This window comes from Bombina bombina, chromosome 4 (assembly GCF_027579735.1).
Source record: "Bombina bombina isolate aBomBom1 chromosome 4, aBomBom1.pri, whole genome shotgun sequence".
Taxonomy (NCBI): Eukaryota; Metazoa; Chordata; class Amphibia; order Anura; family Bombinatoridae; genus Bombina; species Bombina bombina.
The window spans coordinates 532,543,055-532,565,546 of record NC_069502.1 but is presented as its reverse complement, the minus strand read 5'-3'; the positions used below and the strand labels follow the sequence as shown (position 1 = coordinate 532,565,546).

Sequence of the window (22,492 nt, the reverse complement as noted above, 5' to 3'; positions counted from 1 at the left end):
AATTCCCTGATCTGCCAGACCAATATATAAACATAACATGATCCCAAAGTTTAGCCACTTTAAAGATATACCCAAAAGTTATTATATATATATATATATATATATATATATATATATATATATATTAGTATCCTGTTATCGGCCAGGAATACAGGGGGTATCACTTGGTGGAATTGTGCAGTCTTTAAGGTGTTGTGTAATTGTTTTTGTGTGATTGGTTTTATTGATATATATTTTTGATAATGGTGTGTGAGCTAGTGGTTTTTATCACTATTATTTAACTCTATTTATTTTAAGAGTATTAATAAAGCTTATACATTTTAAAATACCTTTATTATAAATTCAACTATAGCTGTTTGGATACAGCATATCACAACTATAGGAGTTAGAGTGCTAGTACTCCCCTCTTAGTCCCTTATCTTCCCCTATCCTGTTTTGCTCTAATTTCTTATGTCAGTCAAATCTCCTTTTTTTAGGCAACAGTTATCACTGCATGACGACAACTTAAGGGCAGCTCTCTGACCTGTAAGGATTCCTTAACGAGACATGAAACACCAATTTTTTCTTTCATGGTTTAGAAAGAGCATGCCATTTTAAACAACTTTCTAATTTACTTCTATTATCTAATCTGTTTTATTTTCTTGATATGCTTTGCTGAAAAGGACCAAGTGAACATCTTCACCAATTATAGTCCAGAAATGCTTATAAAAATTCACAGGAAGCCCATCAATTCCAAGGGCCTTGCCACTGTGCAAACTGTTTAAAGCAGAAGTCAGTTCATCAAATGTTAAAAGTTTTTCAAGGTCCTCCACATCCTGAGACTTGCAGGCCCATTTATCAAGCTCCGTACGGAGCTTGAAGGGCCGTGTTTCTGGCGAGTCTTCAGACTCGCCAGAAACACAACTTATGAAGCAGCGGTCTAAAGACCGCTGCTTCATAACCCTGTCCGCCTGCTCTGAGCAGGCGGACAGGAATCGCCGGAAATCAACCCGATCGAATATGATCGGGTTGATTGACACCCCCCTGCTGGCGGCCAATTGGCCGCGAGTCAGCAGGGGGCGGCGTTGCACCAGCAGCTCTTGTGAGCTGCTGGTGCAATGTTAAATGCGGAGAGCATATTGCTCTCCGCATTTAGCGAGGTCTTGTGGACCTGATCCGCAGTGTCGTATCAGGTCCGCAAGACCTTTGATAAATTGGGGCCATTATCTTTTGGAGAGAACAGTGGAGCTGCTGCGTAGCAGAATCTGATCCATTACAGACTTTTCTCCTGAACAGCCCTGTATAGAAATTCACAGCAAAGTTTCTCATCTCCTTTTGCTCAGTGAGCTCCAAATCATTTGAGCCCTTTAGACAATGTATCACTTTCTTTTGGCCATTTTTCTTCTCAAGTCCAAAGAAATACTGTGATGACATATCCATCTCTGTTGCAACTTGAAAGCGAGATCTTACTAGCGCACCCTGAACCCTACTATCCCATAGGTTAGCTAGCAACTGTTTTTTTTTTACTTTAAATCTTCATACAACCCAACATTAAAAGAGCTATCAAAGGCTTTTTGAAGTTGCAAAATTTCCAGCTCCAAAACTCGCATGCTATTATTTACACTTGCAGACATTTGCTGACTATACTGTTGACAAAAAACTTTTATTTGTACTTTTCCTATATCCCACCATTACCGTAATGTTGCAAAATATTTTTTTTTCTTTCTGACCATTGTTTCCAAAAAAAGGCAAAACATTCTAAAAATTGCATATCCTTTAAAAGCTGACAGTTATAATGCCAATATGAACAATCGGTGAAAGTTGATAGCAGAACTAAATTACAAAGAACCATTGCATGATCAGAAAAAAACATTAGAAACAATCTGACAATCAATATAAATATTTGAAGTATGCTTAAAAACATAACATTTGTCCAGTCTAGCAGCAGAAATACAATTTTCACTTAGACTGACCAAAGTGTATTATCTAATTTTTTGGTTAAACACTCTCCAAACATCAACTAAATCATTAACATTTAAAACAGAAAGCAGTTCTTTAGCAGACATTGGGGAAGGCTCCAAATGATTTCTGTTAATTTTAAAATCTACAGTGCAATTAAAATCTCCCCCTAGCAGCAGCACAGTCCTAACTGAATACAAGTTAAAGTGTTGCTTAAAGTTTGTAAAAAAGTAACTCTTTCTGTAGCAACACAAGGTGCATAAACAATCATAAAACAAAATTTAACCCCTCCAAATATAGCTTCAACCTTTAGAAGCCTTCTTTTAATGATTTCTTCAACTACTACAGAATCTGGTTCTATATTTTCTGAACAAATAATTGCAACTCCTGCACTTATATTAAAGCCATGACTGAGAAAACAATTCCCTTTCCATTCTCTAAACCACACGTTTTCATTAGTTACATCTGTATGAGTTTATTGTAAAAAACATAATTTATCCTTACCTGATAAATGTATTTCTCTTGTAGTGTATCCAGTCCACGGATCATCCATTACTTGTGGGATATTCTCCTTCCAAACAGGAAGTTGCAAGAGGATCACCCACAGCAGAGCTGCTATATAGCTCCTCCCCTCACTGCCATATCCAGTCATTCGACCGAAACAAGCCGAGAAAGGAGAAACCATAGGGTGCAGTGGTGACTGTAGTTTAATTAAAATTTAGACCTGCCTGAAAAGGACAGGGCGGGCCGTGGACTGGATACACTACAAGAGAAATAAATTTATCAGGTAAGCATAAATTATGTTTTCTCTTGTTAAGTGTATCCAGTCCACGGATCATCCATTACTTGTGGGATACCAATACCAAAGCTAAAGTACACGGATGATGGGAGGGACAAGGCAGGAACTTAAACGGAAGGAACCACTGCCTGTAGAACCTTTCTCCCAAAAACAGCCTCCGAAGAAGCAAAAGTATCAAATTTGTAAAATTTGGAAAAAGTATGAAGCGAAGACCAAGTTGCAGCCTTGCAAATCTGTTCAACAGAGGACTCATTTTTAAAGGCCCAGGTGGAAGCCACAGCTCTAGTAGAATGAGCTGTAATCCTTTCAGGAGGCTGCTGTCCAGCAGTCTCATAGGCTAAACGGATTATACTCCGAAGCCAAAAAGAAAGAGAGGTTGCCAAGGCCTTCTGACCTCTCCTCTGTCCAGAGTAAACAACAAACAGGTTAGATGTTTGGCGAAAATCTTTAGTAGCCTGTAAGTAAAACTTCAAGGCACGGACTACGTCTAGATTATGCAAAAGACGTTCCTTCTTTGAAGAAGGATTAGGACATAATGATGGAACAACAATCTCTTGATTGATATTCTTGTTATAAACCACCTTAGGTAAAAACCCAGGTTTTGTACGCAGAACAACTTTATCTGAATGAAGATCAGATAAGGAGAATCACAATGTAAGGCAGATAACTCCGAGACTCTTCGAGCCGAGGAAATAGCCATCAGAAAAAAAAAAAAACTTTCCATGAAAGAAGTTTGATATCAATAGAATGAAGGACTTTAAGAACCAAGTTTAAGCTCCATGGAGGAGCAACAGGTTTAAACACAGGCTTAATTCTAACTAAAGCCTGACAAAATGCCTGAACGTCTGGAACTTCTGCCAGACGCTTGTGTAAAAGAATAGACAGAGCAGAAATCTGTCCCTTTAAAGAACTAGCTGATAATCCTTTGTCCAAACCCTCTTGGAGGAAGGACAATATCCTAGGAATCCTAACCCTACTCCATGAGTAATTCTTGGATTCACACCAATGAAGATATTTATGCCATATCTTGTGGCAAATTTTCCTGGTGACAGGCTTTCGTGCCTGTATTAAGGTATCAATTACTGACTCGGAGAAGCCACGCTTTGATAGGATCAAGCGTTCAATCTCAATGCAGTCAGTCTCAGAGAAAGTAGATTCGGATGATTGAAAGGACCTTATATTAGAAGGTCTTGTCTCAGAGGCAGAGTCCATGGTGGAAAGGATGACATGTCCACTAGGTCTGCATACCAGGTCCTGCGTGGCCACGCAGGCGCTATCAATATCACTGATGCTCTTTCCCGTTTGATTTTGGCAATCAGACGAGGGAGCAGAGGAAATGGTGGAAACACATAAGCCAGGTTGAAGAACCAAGGCGCTGCTAGAGCATCTATCAGTGCCGCTTCTGGGTCCCTGGACCTGGATCCGTAACAAGGAAGCTTGGCATTCTGGCGAGACGCCATGAGATCCAATTCTGGTTTGCCCCAACGGAGAACCAATTGAGCAAACACCTCCGGATGGAGTTCCCATTCCCCCGGATGAAAAGTCTGACAACTTAGAAAATCCGCCTCCCAGTTCTCTACACCTGGGATATGGATCGCTGACAGGTGGCAAGAGTGAGTCTCTGCCCAGCGAATTATCTTGGAGACTTCTGACATCGCTAGGGAACTCCTGGTTCCCCCTTGATCATTGATGTAAGCCACAGTCGTGATGTTGTCCGACTGAAATCTGATGAACCTCAGTGTTGCTAGCTGAGGCCAAGCCAGAAGAGCATTGAATATTGCTCTTAACTCCAGAATATTTATTGGGAGGAGTTTCTCCTCCTGAGTCCATGAACCCTGAGCCTTCAGGGAGTTCCAGACTGCACCCCAACCTAGAAGGCTGGCATCTGTTGTTACAATTGTCCAATCTGGTCTGCGAAAGGTCATACCCTTGGACAGATGGGCCCGAGATAACCACCAGAGAAGAGAATCTCTGGTTTCCTGATCCAGATTTAGTAGAGGGGACAAATCTGTGTAATCCCCATTCCACTGACTGAGCATGCATAATTGCAGCGGTCTGAGATGCAGGCGTGCGAATGGCACTATGTCCATCGCCGCTACCATTAAGCCGATTACTTCCATGCACTGAGCCACCGTGGGGCGCGGAATGGAGTGAAGAACACGGCAAGCATTTAGAAGTTTTGATAACCTGGACTCCGTCAGGTAAATTTTCATTTCTACAGAATCTATTAGACTCCCTAGGAAGGAAACCCTTGTGAGAGGAGATAGAGAACTCTTTTCTTCGTTCACTTTCCACCCATGCGACCTCAGGAATGCCAGAACTATCTCTGTATGAGATTTGGCAATTTGAAAGCTTGACGCCTGTATCAGGATGTCGTCCAGGTAAGGAGCCACCGCTATGCCTCACGGTCTTAGGACCACAAGAAGTGAGCCCAGAACCTTTGTAAAAATTATTGGGGCTGTAGCCAACCCAAATGGAAGAGCTACAAATTGGTAATGTCTGTCTAGAAAGGCAAACCTCAGGAACTGATGATGATTCTTGTGAATCGGAATGTGAAGGTAGGCATCCTTTAAGTCCACTGTGGTCATGTACTGACCCTCTTGGATCATGGGTAAAATGGTTCGAATAGTTTCCATCTTGAATGACGGAACTCTGAGGAATTTGTTTAGGATCTTTAAATCCAAAATTGGTCTGAAGGTTCCCTCTTTTTTGGGAACCACAAACAGATTTGAATAAAACCCCTGTCCTTGTTCCGTCTGCAGAACTGGATGGATCACTCCCATTACAAGGAGATCTTGTACGCAGCTTAGGAATGCCTCTTTCTTTATCTGGTTTGCAGATAATCTTGAAAGGTGAAATCTCCCTTGTGGAGGAGAAGCTTTGAAGTCCAGAAGATATCCCTGAAATATGATCTCCAACGCCCAGGGATCCTGAACATCTCTTGCCCACGCCTGGGCGAAGAGAGAGAGTCTGCCCCCTACTAGATCCGTTGTCGGATAGGGGGCCGCTCCTTCATGCTGTCTTAGAGGCAGCAGCAGGCTTTCTGGCCTGCTTGCCATTGTTCCAGGACTGGGTAGGTTTCCAGGCCTGCTTGGATTGAGCAAAATTTCCCTCTTGTTTTGAAGCAGAGGAAGTTGATGCTGCACCTGCCTTGAAATTTCGAAAGGCACGAAAATTAGACTGTTTGGCCTTTGATTTGGCCCTGTCCTGAGGAAGGGTATGACCCTTACCTCCAGAAATGTCAGCAATAATTTCATTCAAACCAGGCCCGAATAAGGTCTGCCCCTTGAAAGGAATGTTGAGTAATTTAGACTTTGAAGTCACATCAGCTGACCAGGATTTGAGCCATAGCACCCTACGCGCCTGGATGGCGAATCCGGAATTCTTAGCCGTTAGTTTAGTCAAATGAACAATGGCATCAGAAACAAATGAGTTAGCTAGCTTAAGAGTTCTAAGCTTGTCAACAATTTCAGTCAATGGATCTGTATGGATGGCCTCTTCCAGGGCCTCAAACCAGAATGCTGCCGCAGCAGTGACAGGCGCAATGCATGCAAGGGGCTGTAAAATAAAACCTTGTTGAATAAACATTTTCTTAAGGTAACCCTCTAATTTTTTATCCATTGGATCTGAAAAAGCACAACTGTCCTCAACCGGGATAGTGGTACGCTTTGCTAAAATAGAAACTGCTCCCTCCACCTTAGGGACAGTCTGCCATAAGTCCCGCGTAGTGGCATCTATTGGAAACATTTTTCTAAATATAGGAGGTGGGGAAAAGGGCACACCGGGCCTATCCCACTCCTTTCTAATAATTTCTGTAAGCCTTTTAGGTATTGGAAAAACATCAGTACTCACCGGCACTGTATAGTATTTAACCAGCCTACACAATTTCTCTGGCACTGCAATTGTGTCACAGTCATTCAGAGCAGCTAATACCTCCCCAAGCAATACACGGAGGTTCTCAAGCTTAAATTTAAAATTAGAAATCTCTGAATCAAGTCTCCCCGATTCAGAGACGTCACCCACAGACTGAAGCTCTCCGTCCTCAGGTTCTGCATATTGTGACGCAGTATCAGACATGGCTCTTACAGCATCTACACGCTCTGTATCTCGTCTAACCCCAGAGCTATCGCGCTTGCCTCTCAATTCAGGCAATCTGGATAATACCTCTGACAGGGTATTATTGATGATTGCAGCCATGTCCTGCAAAGTAATCGCTATGGGCGTCCCTGATGTACTTGGCGCCATATTAGCGTGCGTCCCTTGAGCGGGAGGCGAAGGGTCCGACACGTGGGGAGAGTTAGTCGGCATAACTTCCCCCTCGACAGACCCCTCTGGTGACAATTATTTTGTAGATAAAGACCGATCTTTACTGTTTAAGGTGAAATCAATACATTTAGTACACATTCTCCTATGGGGCTCCAGCATGGCTTTTAAACATAATGAACAAGTATCCTCTGTTTCAGACATGTTTGTACAGACTAGCAATGAGACTAGCAAGCTTGGAAAACACTTTAAAGCAAGTTAACAAGCAATATAAAAAATGTTACTGTGCCTTTAAGAGAAACAAATTTTGACAAAATTTGAAATAACAGTGAAAAAAAGGAAGTTACACTAACAAAATTTTTACAGTGTATGTAACAAGTCAGCAGAGCATTGCACCCACTTGCAAATGGATGATTAACCCCTTAATAACAAAAACAGAATAATAAATGACAAAAATGTTTTTTTTTTTTTTGTTTTGTTTTGTTTTTAAACACAGTCACAACAACTGCCACAGGTTGTTACCCTCCTCAAACACGACTTTGAAGCCTTTTGAGCCCTTCAGAGATGTCTTGTATCATGCAGAGGGAAGCTGAATGTCTCTTTCAGTATTTTTAGCTGCACAGAAAAGCACTAAAAAAGGCCCCTCCCACTCATATTACAACAGTGGAAAGCCTCAGGAACTGTTTCTAGGCAAAAATCAAGCCAGCCATGTGGAAAAAAAAACTAGGCCCCAATAAGTTTTGTCACCAAACATATATAAAAACGATTAGCATGCCAGCAAACATTTTATATTACACTTTTATAAGAGTATGTATCTCTGTTAATAAGCCTGATACCAGTCGCTATCACTGCATTTAAGGCTTAACTTACATTAATCCGGTATCAGCAGCATTTTTCTAGCAAATTCCACGAAATACGTTAACTGCACATACCTTATTGCAGGAAAACCTGCACGCCATTCCCCCTCTGAAGTTACTTCACTCCTCAGAATATGTGAGAACGGCAGTGGATCTTAGTTACTTCTGCTAAGATCATAGAAATCACAGGCAGATTCTTCTTCTAATGCTGCCTGAGATGAAACAGTACACTCTGGTACCATTTAAAAATAACAAACTTTTGATTGAAGTTAAAAAACGAACTATAATACACCACTCTCCTCTTACTACGTCCATCTTTGTTGAGAGTTGCAAGAGAATGACTGGATATGGCAGTGAGGGGAGGAGCTATATAGCAGCTCTGCTGTGGGTGATCCTCTTGCAACTTCCTGTTGGGAAGGAGAATATCCCACAAGTAATGGATGATCCGTGGACTGGATACACTTAACAAGAGAAAATATATCTTCACTTTTTTCTATATTAACATTTAATGTCCCACTCCCACATGACATCTTATTTTCATTTTTACACATCACAAAACATGAAGTAAGCAAACAGAGGAAAGAGTAAAAAAAAAAAAATGCCTACTAATCATCATTAATCTTTAGGGAGACTAACCTTTTGTAACAATTTTTTAAAAGATACCTGTTTTTTTTTACTGAGCTCTTTCTCACTAGCACGTTTAAAATAAAAGTCTACAGAGTCTACAAACTTCACAAGATCAGGAAATTAATTCTGTATTCCCCCATTCTTTTTCCCTTTAGTAATATCTAAAAATTTATTAAAGTGAAGGTAAAATTAGATTGTTGTGTAAGCACTATTAAATTTAGCACCTTGTAAAATATACAGTTGCTAACTTATTTTCTGTGAAACATTACATATTTCAATAATAAGTTATTTTATTTTTCCCTACCGTTCCGTTACAAACTCCTCCCATGAGCCATTTCTTGATTTATGAGCTTATGACGTATAGAGCGGCCCCACCCGCTCTATACGTGTCTCCAAGGCTCGTGCACGGCGACAAAACCAACTGCGCATGTGCAAAATCTCTTTCCCGATCAAGAAATAAGCCTGCTACGTAATGATGTGTTAAAAAAAAATTTGCAGTAAGCATGCGCAAAATGGGTGCTTGGCTTTCCAAGGAGAGGTAACAATGCTAACGCATGCGCATAGTGTAGAAGAGAGTGATGGCGTAAAATGACGGCCGCCTAACGGCCAGAAAGTCAATTGGCTGGTGTAAAAATGTAACCAGCAGGTGAAAAAAATTACGGCTTGAATTTTACGGTTGTTAGATGAGTAATAAAAACAGTGAAAACTCGGTTTAAAAATAAAATTAGAAATTTTGATGAATGAAAGTGCCATTCATGTGTGCTGAAATGTAAAGTATCAAATTGCAATACAGCAAACTTTACCTTCACTTTAATACTCTGCAGAGAATAACTTGCAGTCATATTTTGAGCTGCAGGTAGAGAACTCTGACAATCAGAAATTTCAACATCTTCTTCACTCTCTGAAAATGCTGCAAGGGCAGCTGGGGAATCATTAGCCACAGGTGTTCCTTCAGTAGCCTGCAAAACTGGGGGATTAACACTTTGTGAACTGGGCTCATCAGCTTTATCACTTACTGGTACTGAACTAATTACAGAATTATTACACCCAGCTTTTTTTCTTCTTCAACACTTTTACTTTCCTTATCCTTTTCCTCATCACCACCTGCATTTTCTATCTTCTTATTTAAAACATTTTCTTTATTCCTTTCCACAACTGAGATTTTTTTTTCTTCCATTTGATTCCCACTTATTACATTACATCTTTTAACCTTTTCTCTCCCTACCTGAATGAGCTCAGATTTAAAAGGTCTTTTCTTACACTGCACTTTATGATTTACAGTTAAATCTTTTCCCTGCAGTTTAGAAAGGGAAACTATAGCTTCCTGCTCCGTTTTCTCATCTGGCTCACTATCATCAGATAAAGAGGACTCCCCTGATTCCAAATCAGAAACCTAATTCTCTTGCTCATCTGCAGCAATTTCAGCTTCTGCTTTAGCTCAGGGCAGTCCTTAATTAGATGTTCAGAACTTTTACAACTAAAACAGCGCATTTGCTCAGTGCTAGCAAAAACAATATAGTTGCATTCATCCAACTTGTACCTTAAAGCAACATTTAAAGTTTTGTTACTGTCCATGAGTATCATAAAGACCTGGCTTCTAAAGGATATCACATGCTTAATCTCATTTGCTTTGCATGCTAAAGGAACCATGCAAATGGGACAAGTCAATTTCCCAGAACAAGATAAATCATGAGCTAGCTGTTCATTTCTCAAAAAAGGAGGCACATTAGAAATAAGCACTTTCACAGCTGGAGTAGATAGAGGTAAAACATTATAAAAAAACTCCAAAAATGACAACACCCTCTGAGATTACTTTCGGCTAGATTACGAGTTTTGCGTTATGAGGGGTGCGGTGCTAACTTGCAGTTTATTCTCACTGCTCACTTACCTGCAGCGTTGGTATTACAGGGTTTTATCAAGCCAGCGTTAACAGGCAAAAATTGAGTGTATAGCAAAATTGAGATCCACACTGCACTTCAATACCAGCGCTGCTTAAGTGAGCGGTGAGCTGGTTTTACGTGCTCGTGCACAATTTCCCCATAGACATCAATGGGGAGAGCCGGCTGAGAAAAAGTCTAACACCTGCAAAAAAGCAGCGTAAAATTCAGTAACACAGCCCCATTGATTCCTATAGGGAAACACATTTTATGTTTACACCTAACACCCTAACATGAACCCCCGAGTCTAAACAGTCTAATGTTATACTTAATAACCCCTAATCTGCTGCCCCCGACATCGTCGACACCTGCATTATACTTATTATCCTGTAATCTGCCGCTCCAGACATCACCACCACCTACATTATACTTATGAACCTCTAATCTGCTGCCCCCAGAAGATGGAGCGCTCCGGGTCGGAAGGATGAAGATAGAAGATGCCGTCTGGGTGAAGACTTCTGCCCAACTAAAGGACCACTTCTGCCTGTCTGGAGGACCACTTATGCTGGCTTCGTTGAGGACATCTTGCCGCTTGGATGACTTCTCCCGGTAAGTGGATCTTCAGGTGTTAGTGTTAGGTTTTTTTAAAGGTGTATTGGTGGGTTTTATTTTTAGGTTAGGGCTTTGGGCTGCAATAGCGCTAAATGCCCTTTTAAGGGCAATGCCCATCCAAATGCCCTTTTCAGGGCAATAGGGAGCTTAGGTTTTTTTTAGTTAGGGTTTTATTTGGGGGGTTGGTTGTGTGGGTGGTGGGTTTTACTGTTGTGTGGGGTGTTTGTATTTCTTTTTCAGGTAAACTTTTTGGCCTCCCAGGACAAATTCGTAATACCGGCGCTATGCGTAATACAGGCGCTAAGTCCCATTGAAAAAAGCCTTTACAAAATTTACGTAAGTTGATTTGCGGTAAGGCCAAAAAAGTGTGCGGTGCCCCTAAACCTGCAAGACTCGTAACACTAGCGGGCATAAAAAAGCAGTGTTAGGACCTGAAAACGCTCCTTTTTTACCTTAACACAAAATTCGTAATCTAGGCCTTAGTTAGCTAGCTGTTTAGTGCTCACAAAAACAACCACTGATTTATTAATTCTTGATGCAGACTTAATATTACTGCAACCAACAACTTTCCCTACAGCTAACACACAATTCTAAACATTAACATCATTCCCAGGGCTGATTCTGACCCCATGCCTTCTGGTCAAATTTTCAAACCTAAATACATTGGGACAGCTTCCCCCTGAAGTAGAAGCCTGTTACGGTTGCCTCCAGGCTGGCTGGAAGTTGGACCGTAGAAAAGGATGCTCCTAGCGCTCACCAAAGGAGCAGCAGCACCGTAGACACTCTAACTGCTGCGTAGCCACCATAAGTAACGCAGACTCTATGAACCACCGCTGCTGGGCTGGTATCTCGCTGTCTGCTCTGCGCCCTGGACCTACGACCAGGCTCCAGTAGATGAACCTCTTCCTTCTGTAGCAATCCCCGTAGCTAAGGGAGTATGAAAAACATAGCAATCCCTGTAGTGATTATAGCTGAAGCTGTCCCCTACAAACATGAGTCAAAGCTGCAAGTTAGAGGGTCAGAAATAGGTCTCATGTGCTGGAGCACACAGCCTGCTTTTTATTGAGGTTACATGCAAACAGGACACTCTCAGGGGGAGGCATAAAATCCCCCATCACACATTTGATATTAGATAGAGAGACACTCCCTTTGACAGGCCACAACATTACTTCAGCAGATAACATTTTACACACAATAAAACAATGCAGTCCACCTTATCACTACTAGAAGTCTGATTATCACTAAACTTAATTAGAGCTGATCCCAGCAAACTTGTATTTATAATGCTTCTTGAAGCTGAACAAAGTTATCTCTGTAGTTCTGACCGAAGGGTCTGTCACATAGCACTTAATGGCACACAATGAAACTGAACCAAGTGGGAGAAAGCCAGGGACAAGTCATTTCACAGGTCTGGGGACATAGTCTTAAAGGGGCATTGTTCACCAAAGTCACAATATGTCCCCAGACGGTTCTTAAAGGGCCACAGACACCCAACAAAAGTCAATATGTCCTCAGGGGCACAATCTTCCAGGGGCCATAGTCATGTGGAAGGAGGCTGGCAAATAGGCTTCTCCAAAATCCAGGGAAGCAGGGCAATTTTCCATTTAAAGGGCCAGTGACAAACAGCAGTTTGTAACATATCTCCCCTTTTGGAGGGAGACTAACCAGGCACCTGACCTTCTGCCGGTCAGTGCCTAAGTTAGTCTCGCAACCCACCCACAAATAATCGTTAGCAGCAAAGTAGCCCCCCCACAATACGTAGTACTGGCCTGTAAGTTCCAGGTTGTAGGATGAAAGTGTAGCATCCTCGGCCTTCCTGGCGCAGCTGGGCAAATAGCTGATGGTACTTGGGGGGCAGAGGCCAGCAGCACTCTGCCCTGGTGCCAGCGCTTCTGCTGGGGTGAGGGGTTTGCAGGCCAGTTCTGTAACAAGGACAAGGTCTGTAGGGCAGAGGCCAGCAGCGCTCTGTCCTGATGCCAGCTCTTCTGCTGGGGGAATTGGGGCATAGTCCTGCCCGGTGGCAAAGGGAACGTGGGGGTCAGTGGGGGTTAACATCTCCACTGTTAACCCTGGGCCCAAGTTAGGAGTTAGCTGGGGAGGGGGAGATTGGCTTACCTCCTCCTCCTGATACTCCGGCGGCCGTTGGGAAGGGAGGTCGATGCTCTCCGCTTCCTGTGGAACATGCTGCGGCTGGGGAGAGACACCGGTTGTCTCCTCTCCCTGGAAGGCACACTCCGGCTGGGGAGGGAGGTCGATGCTCTCGCCTCCCTGTAGCTGGGTCTGTCGCTGGGGATCTGGGCCGCCTGCCCAGCATCCCTGTAGGGCCGGTAGAGAGACTGCGGTCCCATCTCCACCTGCCTGCTGGGGGTCCTCCCAGGACCAGTCTATGAGGTCTGCTGCCTCTGGTATCTCTGGTTGGGGTTGGGGAAGGAGACCGGTTGTCTCTTCCCTCTGCACAGTATACTGCCGCTGGGGAGGGAGGTCGCTGCTCTCCTCTCCCTATGGAACATGCTGCGGCTGGGGAGAGAGACCAGGTGTCCATACCCTCAAACTCCACAGTTAGCGCTCAAAGGCTCGTGCCGCTTCGTTCTCAGTAGCCAATTCCCGGATGAGGCGACTGACTACCTCCTGTGCAGGGTCTGGACCATATCGGACTAGCCGCCTCTTTACCTCTGGAACGAAATCAGCGCCCTCATAGCGACGGATCAGGTTGAGGTGCTCTTCACAGGGTTCTGACCAGTGTCTTGTCAGCTCCATGCTGCTGTAGGTAGGGACGCTGTGCAGTGGCTAGTGTTGCCCTCAATTACTCTCCTACGATACCAGTGCTGTTGTGGTGCTGCTCCTTGCGCTAGGACGCGATCCCACCGCTGCCGCCAAATGTTACGGTTGCCTCCAGGCTGGCTGGAAGTTGGACCGTAGAAAAGGATGCTCCTAGCGCTCACCAAAGGAGCAGCAGCACCGTAGACACTCTAACTGCTGCGTAGCCACCATAAGTAACGCAGACTCTATGAACCACCGCTGCTGGGCTGGTATCTCGCCGTCTGCTCTGCGCCCTGGACCTACGACCAGGCTCCAGTAGGTGAACCTCTTCCTTCTGTAGCAATCCCCGTAGCTAAGGGAGTATGAAAAGCATAGCAATCCCTGTAGTGATTATAGCTGAAGCTGTCCCCTACAAACATGAGTCAAAGCTACAAGTTAGAGGGTCAGAAATAGGTCTCATGTGCTGGAGCACACAGCCTGCTTTTTATTGAGGTTACATGCAAACAGGACACTCTCAGGGGGAGGCATAAAATCCCCCATCACACATTTGATATTAGATAGAGAGACACTCCCTTTGACAGGCCACGACATTACTTCAGCAGATAACATTTTACACACAATAAAACAATGCAGTCCACCTTATCACTACTAGAAGTCTGATTATCACTAAACTTAATTAGAGCTGATCCCAGCAAACTTGTATTTATAATGCTTCTTGAAGCTGAACAAAGTTATCTCTGTAGTTCTGACCGAAGGGTCTGTCACATAGCACTTAATGGCACACAATGAAACTGAACCAAGTGGGAGAAAGCCAGGGACAAGTCATTTCACAGGTCTGGGGACATAGTCTTAAAGGGGCATTGTTCACCAAAGTCACAATATGTCCCCAGACGGTTCTTAAAGGGCCACACACACCCAACAAAAGTCAATATGTCCTCAGGGGCACAATCTTCCAGGGGCCATAGTCATGTGGAAGGAGGCTGGCAAATAGGCTTCTCCAAAATCCAGGGAAGCAGGGCAATTTTCCATTTAAAGGGCCAGTGACAAACAGCAGTTTGTAACAAAGCCTTTCTGGGCTAGCCCCAGAAAAAAAGCCTTAACCAACAGCAAAAAAAACAACAACAAAAAAAAAACAGCAAGCTAAGCCAAGCTGCACTGCAACACACAGCCTAAGTCAGTGCTTTCACAACAAGCTCTTCCTCTAGAGAGAGAAAAAGATGTTTTTTTTAGCAGTTGGGAGATTGTGTTGGAGTACAAACAACACAGATATATTGATATACACACCAAAAATGTGGTTATATCAGTTAATCAGAAAGAAGACTGTCCTCTGCAGCCAGTCTTTAAAAAATTACGGCTAGATTAGGAGTTTTGCGGTATGAGTGAAAAAGCAGCGTTATGGCTCTTTTTTCACTACCGCTGGTATTACGAGTTTTGCAGGTTTAGCTGCACCGCACACTTTTTTGGCCATAGCACAACGTAATTACCGCAGCTTTCAAAAAGTCCTTTTTCAATGGGACTTTCATAGCGCCGGTATTACGAGTCTGCCTGGGGGCCAAAAAGTGAGCGGTACAGCCAATACCGTCAAAATCCATACCGTAAACTGAAAGTCAGTAGTTATGAGTTTTACGCTACAAAGCTGTACCATAAAACTCATAACTAAAGTGCTAATAAGTACACTAACACCCATAAACTACCTATTAACCCCTAAACCGAGGCCCTCCCGCATCGCAAACATTAGGGTTTATTTTTATTTTACAGGTAAGTTTGTATTTATTTTAACTAGGTAGAATAGTTACTAAATAGTTAAAGGATTACTTTCTGTTATAATTTTTAAGCTAAACAACTAACATATTAAAGTTAATAAAAATTAATTAAAACCTACTGACCTATATTTTCTCCAAAACAAAGTTTCATAACATTCTAAAAGTTATATCTTTTATTCGCCGATGATGTCACGTTATCCTGCCCACTATTTTCAGCACTGCATGTTCAAAATACTTAAACCAATAGCTTTGTGTTTAAAGCGCAATTTTGAAACCTAGGTATTGTAAACGGATTGGTACAGAGCAAAGGATACCCACGGAGTGGGTTTGGAAAACAATTAAATTTGCAGACAAGATTTCTGATTTACGGTAGAGATATGTTAATGAAATGCTATTGATAAAAAGCGTGTTTGGGGTAGTTAGTTAGTAACAGGCATAGAAAATATTTACTTACAGTGGCCCTTTAATAACTATTTACTAATTACATAGCTAAAATAAATACAAATTTACCTGTAAAATAAAACCTAACCTGTCTTACACTAACACTTAACCTTACACTACAATTAAATACATAAATTAAATACAATTAACTAAATTACAAACCCCCCCCCACTAAATTACACAAAATAAAAAAGAAATCATCAGATATTTAAACTAATTACACCCTATCAAAATAAAAAAGCCAACCCCCCAAATAAAAAAACTCTAAACTAAACTGCGAATAGCCCTTAAACGGGCCTTTTGCGGGGCATTGCCTCAAAGAAATCAGCTCTTTTACCTGTAAAAAAAAATACAAACACCCCCCACAGTAAAACCCACCACCCACACAACCAACCCCTCAAATAAAATCCTACCTAAACAACCTAAGCTCCCCATTGCCCTGAGGGCATTTTGATGGGCATTGCATTTAGCTCTTTTTCCGCCCAAAACCCTAATCTAAAAATAAAACCCACCCAATAAAGCCTTAAAAAAGCCTAACACTAACCCCTGAAGATCCACTTACAGTTTTTGAAGACCCGACATCCATCCTCAACGAAGCCGTCAGAAGTCCCCAACGAAGCGGCAGAAGTCTTAATCCAACCGGGCAGAAGTCTTCATCCAACCGGGCAGAAGTTTTCATCCAGATGGCATCTTCTATCTTCATCCATCTGGCGTAGAGCGGGTCAGCCAATAGAATGCAAGCTCAATCATATTGGCTGATTGCAACAACCAATCGGATTTTTTCAACCTTAATTCCTTTTGGCTGATAGAAATCTATCAGCCAATCAAAATCTAAGGGACGCCATCTTGGATGACGTCATTTAAAGGGAAACCTCATTCAGAAGAAGACGTCGATTGAAGAGGATGCTCCGCGCCGGATGTCTTGAAGATGGACCCGGTCCGCCGCCGGATGGATGAAGATAAAAGATGCCGTCTGGATGAAGACTTCTGCCCGGTTGGTTGAGGACTTCTGCCGACTTTGTTGAAGATGGATGTCGGGTCTTCAAAAACTGTAAGCGGATCTTCGGGGGTTAGTGTTAGGCTTTTTTAAGGGTTTATTGGGTGGGTTTTATTTTTAGATAAGGGTTTGGGCACTTGAAAAAGAGCTAAATGCCCTTTTAAGGGCAATGCCCATCTAAATGCCCTTTTCAGGGCAATGGGGAACTTAGGTTTTTTTTAGGTAGGATTTTATTTGGGGGGTTGGTTGTGTGAGTGGTGGGTTTTACTGCGGGGGGGGGGGTGTTTGTATTTTTTTTACAAGTAAAAGAGCTGATTTCTTTTTTACAGGTAATTTGTATTTATTTTAGCTAGGTAGTTAGTAAATAGTTAATAACTATTTAGTGACTATTCTACCTAGTTAAAATGAATGCTTACCTGTAAAATAAACCCTAAGCTAGCTACATATATAACTAATAGTTACATTGTATCTAGCTTAGGTTTTATTTTTATTTCACAGGTATTTAGTTTTAAATAGGATTATTTAGTTATTAATAGAAGGTTTTATTTAGATTTATTTTAATTACATTAAAGTTAGTGGGTGTTAGGGTTGGGTTTAGACATAGGGTTAGGTTTAGGGTTTAATAAATTTAGTATAGTGGCGGCAACGTTGGGGGCGGCAGATTAGGGGTTAATAAGTGTAGGTAGGAATCGGCGACATTGGGGACGGGAGATTAGTGGTTAATAACATTATGTAGGTGTCGGCAATGTTGGGGGCTGCAGATTATGGGTTAATAAGTATAATGTAGGTGTCGGTGATGTCGGGGTGGCAGATTAGGGGTTAATAAGTATAATGTAGGTGCCGATGATGTCGGGGTGGCAGATTAGGGGTTAATAAGTGTAAGATTAGGGGTGTTTAGACTCGGGGTTCATGTTAGGGTGTTAGGTGTAAACATAAAACAGAATTTATGCTTACCTGATAAATTACTTTCTCCAACGGTGTGTCCGGTCCACGGCGTCATCCTTACTTGTGGGATATTCTCTTCCCCAACAGGAAATGGCAAAGAGTCCCAGCAAAGCTGGCCATATAGTCCCTCCTAGGCTCCGCCCACCCCAGTCATTCGACCGACGGACAGGAGGAAATATATATAGGAGAAACCATATGGTACCGTGGTGACTGTAGTTAGAGAAAATAATTCATCAGACCTGATTAAAAAACCAGGGCGGGCCGTGGACCGGACACACCGTTGGAGAAAGTAATTTATCAGGTAAGCATAAATTCTGTTTTCTCCAACATTGGTGTGTCCAGTCCACGGCGTCATCCTTACTTGTGGGAACCAATACCAAAGCTTTAGGACACGGATGAAGGGAGGGAGCAAATCAGGTTACCTAAACGGAAGGCACCACAGCTTGCAAAACTTTTCTCCCAAAAATAGCCTCCGAAGAAGCAAAAGTATCAAATTTGTAAAATTTGGCAAAAGTGTGCAGTGAAGACCAAGTCGCTGCCTTACATATCTGGTCAACAGAAGCCTCGTTCTTGAAGGCCCATGTGGAAGCCACAGCCCTAGTGGAGTGAGCTGTGATTCTTTCAGGAAGCTGCCGTCCGGCAGTCTCATAAGTCAATCGGATGATGCTTTTAAGCCAAAAGGAAAGAGAGGTAGAAGTCGCTTTTTGACCTCTCTTTTTACCAGAATAAACAACAAACAAGGAAGATGTTTGTCTGAAATCTTTTGTAGCCTCTAAATAGAATTTTAGAGCACGGACTACGTCCAAATTGTGTAACAAATGTTCCTTCTTTGAAACTGGATTCAGACATAAAGAAGGTACAAATATTTCCTGGTTAATATTTTTGTTAGAAACAACCTTAGGAAGAAAACCAGGCTTAGTACGCAAAACCACCTTATCTGCATGGAACACCAGATAGGGCGGAGAACACTGTAGAGCAGATAACTCTGAAACTCTTCTAGCAGAAGAAATTGCAACCAAAAACAAAACTTTCCAAGATAGTAACTTAATATTTATGGAATGTAAAGGTTCAAACGGAACCCCTTGAAGAACTGAAAGAACTAGATTTAGACTCCAGGGAGGAGTCAAAGGTCTGTAAACAGGCTTGATCCTAACCAGAGCCTGAACAAATGCTTGAACATCTGGCACAGCTGCCAGTCTTTTGTGTAGTAAGACAGATAAAGCAGAGATCTGTCCCTTTAGAGAACTTGCAGATAATCCTTTCTCCAAACCTTCTTGTAGAAAGGAGAGAATCTTAGGAATTTTTATCTTATTCCATGGGAATCCTTTGGATTCACACCAACAGATATATATTTTCCATATTTTATGGTAAATCTTTCTAGTTACCGGTTTTCTGGCCTGAACCAGAGTATCTATCACAGAATCTGAAAACCCACGCTTCGATAGAATCAAGCATTCAATCTCCAAGCCGTCAGCTGGAGGGAGACCAGATTTGGATGTTCGAATGGACCCTGAACAAGAAGGTCCTGTCTCAAAGGTAGCTTCCATGGTGGAACCGATGACATATTCACCAGGTCTGCATACCAAGTCCTGCGTGGCCACGCAGGAGCTATCAAGATCACAGAGGCCCTCTCCTGATTGATCCTGGCTACCAGCCTGGGAATGAGAGGAAACGGTGGAAATACATAAGCTAGGTTGAAGGTCCAAGGTGCAACTAGTGCATCTACTAGAGTCGCCTTGGGATCCCTGGATCTGGACCCGTAGCAAGGAACCTTGAAGTTCTGACGAGACGCCATCAGATCCATGTCTGGAATGCCCCATAATTGGGTTATTTGGGCAAAGATCTCCGGGTGGAGTTCCCACTCCCCCGGATGGAATGTCTGACGACTCAGAAAATCCGCCTCCCAGTTTTCCACACCTGGGATGTGGATCACAGACAGGTGGCAGGAGTGATCCTACGCCCATTGAATTATTTTGGTCACTTCTTTCATCGCCAGGGAACTCCTTGTTCCCCCCTGATGATTGATATACGCAACGGTCGTCATGTTGTCTGATTGGAACCTTATGAATCTGGCCTTTGCTAGTTGAGGCCAAGCCCTGAGAGCATTGAATATCGCTCTCAGTTCCAGAATGTTTATCGGAAGAAGAGACTCTTCCCGAGACCATAGACCCTAAGCTTTCAGGGATTCCCAGACCGCGCCCCAGCCCACTAGACTGGCGTCGGTCGAGACAATGATCCACTCTGGTCTGCGGAAGCTCATTCCCTGGGACAGATGGTCCAGGGTCAGCCACCAACGGAGTGAATCTCTGGTCTTCTGATCTACTTGAATCATTGGAGACAAGTCTGTATAGTCCCCATTCCACTGTTTGAGCATGCACAGTTGTAATGGTCTTAGATGAATTCGTGCAAAAGGAACTATGTCCATTGCTGCAACCATCAACCCTACTACTTCCATGCACTGCGCTATGGAAGGACGAGGAACAGAATGAAGAACTTGACAAGAGCTTAGAAGTTTTGATTTTCTGACCTCTGTCAGAAAAAGTCTAATTTCTAAGGAATCTATTATTGTTCCCAAGAAGGGAACTCTTGTCGACGGAGACAGATAACTTTTTTCTATGTTCACCTTCCATCCGTGTGATCTGAGAAAGGCCAGAACGATGTCTGTATGAGCCTTTGCTTTTGACAGGGACGACGCTTGTATTAGAATGTCGTCCAAGTAAGGTACTACTGCAATGCCCCTCAGTCTTAGAACCGCTAGAAGGGACCCTAGCACCTTTGTGAAAATCCTTGGAGCAGTGGCTAACCCGAATGGGAGGGCCACAAACTGGTAATGCTTGTCCAGAAAAGCGAACCTTAGGAACTGATGATGTTCTTTGTGGATAGGAATATGTAGGTACGCATCCTTTAGATCCACGGTAGTCATAAATTGACTTTCCTGGATAGTGGGTAGAATCGTTCGAATGGTTTCCATCTTGAACGATGGTACCCTGAGAAATTTGTTTAGGATCTTCAAATCCAAAATTGGTCTGAAAGTTCCCTCTTTTTTGGGAACTACGAACAGATTGGAATAAAATCCCATCCCTTGTTCCTTTATTGGAACTGGGTGTATCACTCCCATCTTTAACAGGTCTTCTACACAATGTAAGAATGCCTGTCTCTTTATTTGGTTTGAGGATAAGTGAGACATGTGGAACCTTCCCCTTGGGGGTAGTTCCTTGAATTCCAGGAGATAACCTTGAGAAACTATTTCTAGCGCCCAGGGATCCTGAACATCTCTTGCCCAAGCCTGAGCAAAGAGAGAGAGTCTGCCCCCCACTAGATCCGGTCCCGGATCGGGGCTACTCCTTCATGCTGTTTTGTTAGCAGCGGCAGGCTTCTTGGCCTGCTTACCCTTGTTCCAGCCTTGCATCGGTTTCCAGGCTGGTTTGGGTTGTGAGGCATTACCCTCTTGCTTAGAGGATGCAGAATTAGAGGCCGGTCCGTTCCTGAAATTGTGAAAGGAACGAAAATTAGACTTATTTTTGGCCTTGAAAGGCCTATCTTGTGGAAGGGTGTGGCCCTTTCCCCCAGTGATGTCTGAAATAATCTCTTTCAATTCTGGTCCAAATAGAGTTTTACCTTTGAAAGGGATGTTAAGCAATTTTGTCTTGGATGACACATCCGCTGACCAAGACTTTAGCCAAAGCGCTCTGCGCGCCACGATAGCAAACCCTGAATTTTTTGCCGCTAATCTAGCTAATTGCAAAGCGGCATCTAAAATAAAAGAGTTAGCCAATTTAAGTGCGTGAACTCTGTCCATAACCTCCTCATATGGAGTCTCTCTACTGAGCGACTTTTCTAGTTCCTCGAACCAGAACCACGCTGCTGTAGTGACAGGAACAATGCATGAAATGGGTTGTAGAAGGTAACCTTGCTGTACAAAAATATTTTTAAGAAAACCTTCCAATTTTTTATCCATAGGATCTTTGAAAGCACAACTATCTTCGATAGGAATAGTAGTGCGTTTGTTTAGAGTAGAAACTGCCCCCTCGACCTTAGGGACTGTCTGCCATAATTCCTTTCTGGGGTCGACCATAGGAAATAATTTCTTAAATATAGGGGGGGGGAAGCGTAAGGCTATTCTCACACATCTTAGGAAGTTGGGCCCTATTACAAGAGACCCACCTAACAGATATAGAGCATCAGAAGTTACAGAGAGATTGGGTAGGACATGTAGTATTCCTCTCACATACTAGTGCCAGTCGCGGATTAGCCATTGCATTTGGGAAGAAAGTCTCAGTTAAGGTGGAAAATTCTTATTTTGATAGGGATGGTAGACATATGATAGTACAGGCCATGGTAAATTCAGTGAGATATGTATTTTGTAATCTCTATGCCCCTAATCCGAGAGCGATGGGCTTCTGGACTGACTTGACACGACACCTAGCTCCACACATAGGCTCAAACCTGATAATTGGGGGGGACTTTAATATTTCACCTACTCACACCTTAGACAGACTTTGGTTGGAACCGCACTCTTTTCGGGACCCCAAATCAAACTATAAAGCTAGATATGAAACAAAAATTTTTGGTATGCTAGAGGCCGACCTGGGGGTCTGTGACATCTGGAGGCT

General features: G+C 42.9%; 1 protein-coding gene across 1 annotated transcript in view; it reads right to left on the bottom strand.

The window, feature by feature from the left end:
* The window catches only part of MEI4 (meiotic double-stranded break formation protein 4), a 595,729-nt gene that overhangs the window by 508,518 nt on the left and 64,719 nt on the right, over nt 1-22,492 (bottom strand). The window contains exon 4 of the mRNA XM_053712014.1: nt 9,288-9,510. Within this exon, the coding sequence (XP_053567989.1) occupies nt 9,288-9,510 (223 nt within the window). The remainder of the gene's footprint in view (nt 1-9,287; nt 9,511-22,492) is intronic.